At 32.8% G+C, this 9115-nt stretch overlaps 1 protein-coding gene across 1 annotated transcript; it reads left to right on the top strand.

Moving 5' to 3' along the window:
• Positions 1–2095: 2095 nt before the first annotated feature.
• LOC113295789 (basic blue protein-like) lies at positions 2096–2616 on the top strand. Its single transcript, XM_026544111.1, has 2 exons — positions 2096–2285; positions 2411–2616. The coding sequence occupies exons 1-2, from the start codon at positions 2096–2098 to the stop codon at positions 2614–2616; spliced, it is 396 nt and encodes a 131-aa protein (XP_026399896.1).
• The last annotated feature ends 6499 nt before the right edge of the window (positions 2617–9115 follow it).

Below are 9115 nucleotides of genomic sequence, written 5' to 3'. Positions count from 1 at the left end.
TTGACACACAAATTGTAATAGTTTAAAAGTAATTTGAAGTTTTTTGATAAAAAAAACCTGGCTAGATTGAGGTATACCCAATAAGACAAAATATGGTCATTGGGAAGTAAAACCAAAAACCACCTTAGCCACATATTTTCAAAAATGTCTAATCTATCCTTGCTTAATTAACATCAATAAATCTGTTAGGTTAATTAATCGAGTTAGTTGATTAAAATTCTGAAATTATGTTTTATATAGATTGAACTCATGGATTATGTGGGAAAATTTTTGAGATTTTTTTTTTTTGTTGAGAATTTTGTTTGTAATGGAAATAAAACCACATAACTCAAACACTTTTTAAAAGGGGATAGCGCTGAGTGATTTCATACTCAAAATTACAGAAGAAATTCACACTTTCATAACTGAAAGTATGAAAAGTCGGTAAGGTCGATAATACTGGAAGATAACGACCACTAGTAGCCGACACGCTAATAATAAATCATAATGTCGACTATATGATTTTTTACATACGGGAAAGGTGTTGTAAATGATTGATTAGTTGGCATGTTAGCTATTTTTCAACCTGCTGGCTACAAAGTAGTCTTCATGGTCGAAAACGCAACACATTGACGACTGTTTATTAGTCGTCATCTTATTTCTAAAAAAAACCATGATGATTAACAACAAAATTGGAGACATGAAAACTTGTTTTCTGGGAGTTTTAGTCATCAAGGTTTAGAGATGAAGACCATAACTACCCTGTAAAATGGTACTTTCATAAACAAAACTTTTTGAAAAGTCGTCACTCTATTTATCCTACAACCTTGACGACTAAAACCAAATATGAAAAGTCGTTATGCTCGACGAAGAGATACCATGACGACCGTGTAACTGCAATTCAACAATTTCAATAATATGCCATTTAGGCAACAAAACAAAGTATTAGATAGAATTTGAAAGAATTACAATGAAAAAAATTTAAATGACGAATTTTTTTACATTTGAAAACGATGAAATATAGGAAACGAAAAAGGAATTGATCATTAGATTGATGATGAAGGAGTAAATATAGAATAAGGTTTGAATCTAAAACCAAAAGAGCAGTAGTTTTGGTTATTATTAGGGATAGGGTAATTAGATAACATGACATATTGGACACCCCTTAACCTACTATTATGGTTGGGAACAAAATGGGAATCCCCCAATCTGGCCAGGAAAAGAAACAATCGAGTATGATTCAGTTGAAAAATAAATTTAATTTTGAGAAGAGACAGAGCAACGCACATATTAACCGATAGAAAAAGGACCTCCTTCCAGTAACAAGCATCTCGCTCGCATAATCTTCTCAATCTTTTTAATCGCAGCAACAAGCATCTCGCTCGCACAAGGACATTATGTAGGTTGGAAGGCTATTCTGATAGTTAAAGTGCAAGCAAACATCAATTCCACGGTACCGTATGACTCTTATCTAACATGGCCACCTGCCAAGGAAATTAATAAAACTATTAGATTTGATATCTTGAAGTTTCTTCCTCATTGATTCGGTCCCTCGTGAAAGGCTCTACTTCTTGTTTTTGACCGGACAGTAGAAGATTGCAATGAAAAGGGTAGTTAAGGCCAAGGGAGTACATCGAAACCAAAAGAAAGAAAGAAAGATCATCTAGGTGTTAGCAATTATTGTACGGAAGATTTGAGAGTTAATGAATTATAACCATTGTTATCGGTACTTGAGCGGTTGAGCCTTGTCTAGGCGCGAAAAGATGAAATTGAAGTAATCAAAGTAATTCAACGGTACTTAGGTTCCCGAAATAACGTGACAATAATATAGCATCACTCCGTCAACTGTACTAAGCGCACGGCACACGGCTCAGAATGAGTACAATACCAAATACCGATAACTTATACGTGTTCCTTAGTACAGTGTACGAGTTACCGATTGCATCAGTTTAATCATCAAGTATTAATTAATGAAAACAGTTAACGAGAAAGAAATTGGTCAACTTAGCCTGGACTAGTCAAAAATCTCCTATAAATACAGTCTCTTTCATGAACGTCTCACATACATTTAGCATCTGTCCATCCAAAATACGAATTACAATAGACATAGACCGTTATGGGCGCCTTGAGAACACCATCAGCATGCAAGTTCTTGCTGATCAGCCTCGTCCTTGTTGGATTGTCATCAATCCCATTTGTCGATGCTGCGAAGAAGTTCCACATTGTGGGTGATTCTGGTTCATGGGGATTTTACTCATATGATACTTGGGCTTCTAGTAGAACCTTTGTTGCAGGAGATGTAGTTGGTAATGGAACAATTATATATAAACTCTTAACTATCGTCTCTTTTCAATGTCTTACGATTTTTCCAATCCGCGATAATTATACTTGAAAGGTTAACTTTTTTTTGTGCATGATTGGTGATTTGCAGTTTTCAAGTACCCGGAAGGGGCGCACAACACTGTTCGCGTAAGCGAGTCTGGATATAGTAGTTGTGAGGCTACTGAGATGGAATCAATGAACGCAATGCGGACAGGAAATGATATGTATTCACTGGGAAAAGGAGATAATTACTTCATCTGTGGCATTCCAGGACATTGCGGTGCAGGCATGAAGATCAAAATTTTCGCCAAGTAGAAACAAACTTTGACAGATGATGCTAAGCAACTATTAATTACATAATACAAGAATGTAAACCTTGGTCAAGATTCAAGACTGCACCCAAAAGAAGGGCATTCTAATGCTTTTTTGTACTAGATTGAAACCTCAATAAATAAGTAATGTCCCCAATGTTATAAACCATTCTTTATTTATGCCCCCGTATTTAATATTAAGATTTCTTCTATCTATATAAATAGAGGCCTAATCTCTTATATTCTATACACATGAATAAAAATTTCTTTCATCTTCTTCCTCTCTATTTTGTGCCTCCTTCTGTATTTTCTAATATCACAATACGTTATCACGTACGTTTGCTATATCAATGAAAATATAAAAAATTACTCTTTTTTTTTTGGTTTGATCTTTTTCTTTTCGTCTTCTTTAATTATTAAAAGGATTCTAATAAATTTTCTATCGGCTTTATTATAGGTTTATGTGGTACATAAACCAACCATACCGGAAGAGTTTGTATGTGATCTCGGATCTCAACGGAAGTGACCTTAAAGGAACGCACGGACCAGAGATAACATCCGGCATGGTGAACAGTATTGTCCTGTTTGTCTTTGTCTTTTTTGTTTTGTTCCTTTCGAAGTTCGTTATTAACAGTCACTAACTTGTTTGTTTTATTGTGGACATAACTCAACAAGTTTGTTTTTATTTTGATTTTTACTTGTAAAGCATTTTTTGCTTTTAATATAAAACTATATCGAGCGTGCATACTTGCATACACGATGATAGTGGTGGATTATTTGTGAACGGGTGCTTCAACCGTCCCCATTAAAGAAGTGTTTTTTTTACTTCTTTTATCGGTATATCCGATAAAACTCACTTATTAATCTTGTAAAGATGTGGATTATATTTAGGAGATATGGATGATCAATCTTTTTTTTTAATAAATTGATGAATGTTTCTTCTCTTATTTTTCATCGTAGAGAAAGAAAATAAAATCCATCTTTTAGTTTCTATTCCTTTAATGAAACTATAATCATCAAAAATTGGAGTTATCACAATTTGGTTTCCAATGAATCACATGCATGGTTGAAAAATCTCCGCCCAATTAAGTTTGGTGTCTTCGTCTATTCGATGAAGATCATGTGATTTTCATAATCTGTTTCTAATTATTTTTTACAAGAATTCATTTATCAATCACGAAGTGGATTTTCGCTATGCGATAACTAAGTCGACATTTCTTTTTATTTTTGTCGATGCAATTTTGGTGTACCGCATATACCAACCGGTATTGGTTTTCCTCCATCAATTCTGCAGAAGGAAATGTTAAAATTGGCATTCTAAGAAATTTTAGCCAATGTTTTTTTTTCCTCGTAGTTTTACGGTAATGGTTTAAACAAAACTTTACTGATTATGGTTTTATTTTTCTATTAATAAACCATTGATTTCCGTTTCTTAAGGGAAACCATGGATTCCTTAACAACGAAAACGATCTCTTTATTTTCTTAAAAAGAATCATATAAGCAAATTGATTAGGTTTTTCCCTATCGATCCTAGAGGGATATATAAAGTGCGGTTATTATGATAAATCTCCAAAAAAAAAAAACCAAATCAATTGCAAACACCAAGAGGAATTGTTGCATTCTTAAATCATTTTTTTCTCATGGTAAATCTCCAAAAAAAAAATAAAAAATAATATAGTTCTCGTAGTAGTTGGAAAAGATGACACAAAAGATCAAAGGGTGCGCACCCGGCTTGTTAGCCTACATAATTAGTCCTTGGAGTGACTAAATTGATCTTGAATTTAATTTCTTCGAAAAAGAATGTGTCCATAATTTCTTTCTACATCAGTATCTCGTTCTCCTCAGAGGTCTCAGTATTATTCCCGAAATTTATTAGCATATTATATATTCTTTTGGTTGTAACTATTAAAATCCATGGTTGATGTTAAATTTGTATGTCAAGTAGACTACACATTTTTGTGGACATTTTTTTATGGCTTTTGGAGTCATTATCTCAGAATATATTATCCTTGATTTAATCAGATAATACTCTACATAATTTATTTTCTTTGTTGGATCCAAACATGCGAAGCCTATTAATCACAGGTTGGTGTAGTTATATTGCGTTTTTATACGAGAAATTTCTTTGTTGTAAAAACGATTTGAGGGTTTTATTTTTTTCTCAGACCCTAGGATTGATTCAATAATTTTTGTTCTCCATGTATGATGCTTTTGGCGTGGTAGTCCTTTAAGGACTCGTATTGCATTTACATAAGAAATGTGGTTGAGAACATATTCAAATTTGTTATCCCTGTAGGATTCAAAATATATTATAGCATCCACCTGACTCGATCATGTCTGGTTGAACAATCCTCTATGTGTTTTTAAAATTTGGTATAAAACTAAGAATCCGGATTAATTAGTTGATGCTATCAACTTTATAGGTATCTTGAGGAGTCCTTAAAAACACAGAAATCCACGCGTTAGCAACATAAATTCTATTTCTTTTTCTCTTTCTTAAATCTGCAGTAAGAATTATGCTAGCTTAAACTCGTCTTTGAGATAGACTAGAGTTATGATTTTGATGCTCGTTTTCTGTAATACTCATATAGTTGAGTTAGCATAATAAATCATCAAATTTTGTACTCTTTTCCCTTCATTTCAGGTTTTATCCCATGTGGTTTTCTTGACAAGGTTTTAACGAGGCAATATATTGTTGACGTTTTATTTTTTTATTTTTTTTCAAAATGTTGATATTTGTGCTCTTTTTCCTTCTTCCAATGTTTTTCCCATTGGGTTTTATTGGAAAGGTTTTAGTGAGGAAATTTAATTCAACATGGTGGTCATCCAAGGAAGAGTTAGTATCAATTTAGGCTATTTGGTGGATTCTCACCATTAACTAGGTCATTTTGTTTGACCAAATCAACATAGCAAACCCTCGGGAATTCGGATGTCTATAAGGTATGGCCACAAATACAGTTTTGTTCACTCATGGTAACTTATCTACATCTTGTCACTTTGTTGAAGAAACTACATCAACAACTTCTGCAAATCATCTCGGGAAGCTAGCAATCCATGACACAAGTACTCAATATGTTGAGGAAGAATTTAGACTCTGCAAAAGTATTAATCGAAGGCAATACTGCCTGGGCAACACAAATGCATCAACTATCTGACATCTTCATGAAAGCACTGTAATCTTTTGAATTCAAGAAATTCGTTCTTCAAAATTGGAAGGTCTCGACTCAAAGATTTGCAAGTCAACATTTGAGTGAAATATTTATCAGGAGGAGCGCCATCATCAAATTAAGGTGCATTCACATGGACTTTATCAGGTTGTACTCTTTTTCCTTCGTCAAGGTTTTGTCCCACTGGGTTTTCCTTGTCAAGGTTTTAATGAGGCAACATTTGCGTGTCCAACAGTGTTTCGAATCTTTACATGCTTATGCAATTTCAGGTTTTTCTCTTTTGAGTTTTCTTGGTACGTTTGTAATTCGCTTAGACACAGTGTCATCAGGGGGAGTGTTATAAACCATTATTTGTTTACTAAGATGCCCCCGTGTCTAATATTAGGGTTTCTTCTATCTATATAAATAGAGGACTAATCTCTTGTATTATACACACATGAATAAGAATTTCTCCCATCTTCTTCCCCTCTATTTTGTGCCTCTTTCTCTATTTTCTAGTATCACAATACCCAAGAATTAAAAATAAAAATAAATAATACATCGAAATATTAAGGTTGTGTTTGGTAATGCTTTTATTTTTCAAAAAGTACTTTCAAAATATATTTTCAAAGTGCTTTTAAAATATTTTCATGTTAGTGTTTGGTAAAATATTTTCAAAGTGCTTTTAACCCAAAACACTTTCAAAATTCCCCAACTTTTAAAAGCATGGGAGAGGAGCTTTTAAAACCTGGCTAAATTGGGGCCTATACCACTTAATTGGGGCCTATAACTACATGACAAAATAGGGTCATTAGGAAGTAATTCGTAGAAACCCCTTATCCATTATTTATTTTAATGCCTAATATGCCCTTATTAAATTAGTGATGACTAATTAAGTTAGTATTAGTTAAATTAATTAGTGTTTGAGTTTGATTATAGTGTTAGGATTAGAGTAAAAATTTATTTCCTCTTTTAAGGTTTTGAGGGAAAGAAGAAGTAGAGAGAAAAAAGAAAAAACTAGGGTTTGGGATTTTCTTAGCAAAAATGAAACTTTATAGTGTTGATGAAGACTCTAGTAGTGATGAAGAAGTGGATGCATCAGATTATCATGATTTCGATCCTACCGAATTGGATAATTTGTTGAAAGAAGAAGAGGATGTCAACCAAAGAATGCTTGAGGATATTATTCAAGCACAAGAACAAATTCGTTGGGAAGAAGAAGGTGATAATGCTTCTAATAAACAGGTATGAGTTGTAACGATCCAAAAACATGTATTTACACGTCTCGATCGCCCAAAAAGGAAAAAAAATCAAAATCGTTTTCCAGAATCGGTTTATTCGATAACACTACATAAACCGATCCTGGGTGAAATCCCCCAATTGGGTACAAAAATCGGTCTTTATTCATCACCATATGAACCGATTGTAGTAAATTTTTGGCGCGATGGGAACGTGACCAGAATCGGTTTTTGTTGGTGATGTTCATAACCTGATTTCTTAGCTTGAATAATCACGTAAGTCGACAATCGGTTTATTTTCATGTATATGTAATCTGATTCTTAAAGTTCCAGGAGAAATGTGAACAACAATCGGATTATATGACACGAGACGTGAACCGATTGTGGACTTTGAAATTTTTTAGACAAATATTTAATCGGTCTTTATAGTTGCACATATAAACCGATTATCGATAATCGGTTTATTCGACTGTAACATATAAACCGATTTTGAATCATCAACTTGTTGATATTTGTTGTAGATTGTTGTGGCGTTCGACGAAGATCATCCCAAACCCGTAGGTGTTGATACCTATGCCCACTATTACACCGATTTTGAATCATCAACTTGTTGATATTTGTTGTAGATTGTTGTGGCGTTCGACGAAGATCAGCCCAAACCCGTAGGTGTTGATACCTATGCCCACTATTACACCGATTTGGAATGGAAAGAAAGGAATGACGCAAAGCAATGGTTTATAGACAAGGGGATAGAGATCAAATACGCCTTAGTTTTAGGTTGTCATTCAAGTGAAGATCGTTCGGAAATTGTTTATGAGAGAGGTGGAAAGAAAGAAAGTCGAGCCGAATCAATTCAATGGTCTCCATTTGTTGGAATGAGTGTGTTCCTTATGTTAAAAACTTGATCTATCAGATGCTTATATTTTGTCGCTTTCTTATATTGTATTTTGCGAACTTGAACCAAGCTTAATGAATGAAAGTGGTTTTCTTTTTTTGGGTAACTTGGGATAATTTATAGAAATTTTTAACAAAATCGGACTTCTTATTCATTTATAGAGTCCGATTCTGGAGTTAGTTTGTTGCAGCTTTTTCAGAATCGGTTTATATGGAGGATAATGTAATCCGATTATTGGAAGAAAAGGGTACACAGATTTTTAACTAAACAATCGGATTACATATGGTCCAAAATGATCCGAACAGGAAGCCTGAATCGGTTTATATGTGTATTAATGTAACCCGATTATCATTGATGTTCATCACATCAACCCAAAATCGGTTTATGTAGGTTCACATTAAAATCCAATTAAGACTACAATCGGATTACTGTGCTGATCGTATAAACTGATTCTGGGTGGATTTTCAGATAACTTGATAAGTGAATTTTTAAGATTTAGAGGTAAATCATTGTAGAGTATTTCTTATAAGGAATGGTTTAAAGGGATTTAACTCAATCACTTGAATTGTCTGTTTTTGGGTTTTCTTTTTACAAACAACAAAAGAAGATTTTAATTATTTTTTGTGATTGATTAGGATTTAGTTTTGGTTTTGATGGAAATTGAAAAATAAATTGAGTTTTGATTAATGAGTTTTGTATTTGTTAATTAAGTTATGATTTCGTATTTGTATTTGTGTTAGAATAATTAAGGTTTCTTTAAGGGTTAGTTTAGTATTTTTACAATATTTAGACGCCCCTTATCATTCTCTATTGGATGGATGAAGAAATCCATAGGCCCCAATTAAGTGGCATAGGCCCCAATTTAGCTAGGTTTTAAAAGCTGTAAAAGCATAAGCTTTGGTCCCACCTAATTTTAATGCATGATTTTTCTTTTATATCGCTACTATATTCTATAAATGACTAAAATTTCCCTTAAATCTTTCATAATCAATTTCTTATTCTATTCATATCATATTCTTTAAAGATTATAATTATAAATCTATATCACATTCTTTAGAGACTATTATTTTCAATTTTAAATTATATTTTATATACTATTTTGATAAAAATAAGAGCCAATATTAAATAAAATTTTTACTTATTATGATTTTTTTTAATCTCAAATATATATTTTTTTTAATCCCAAATTATATCTATAATACAAAATAGTTATTCAATATATAT

Source organism: Papaver somniferum, chromosome 7 (assembly GCF_003573695.1).
Source record: "Papaver somniferum cultivar HN1 chromosome 7, ASM357369v1, whole genome shotgun sequence".
In the NCBI taxonomy this organism is placed as follows: Eukaryota; Viridiplantae; Streptophyta; class Magnoliopsida; order Ranunculales; family Papaveraceae; genus Papaver; species Papaver somniferum.
Note: the sequence above shows the minus strand (reverse complement) of the source record. Positions and strands in the feature narration are given on the sequence as shown.

What these genes read in the sequence shown, in the direction of transcription:
- LOC113295789 (XM_026544111.1), top strand. Translation starts at nt 2,096, where the DNA reads ATGGGCGCCTTGAGAACACCATCAGCATGCAAGTTCTTGCTGATCAGC. An exon ending in TGTTGCAGGAGATGTAGTTG is followed by an intron (nt 2,286 to 2,410) that starts GTAATGGAACAA and finishes GGTGATTTGCAG; the next exon opens with TTTTCAAGTACCCGGAAGGG.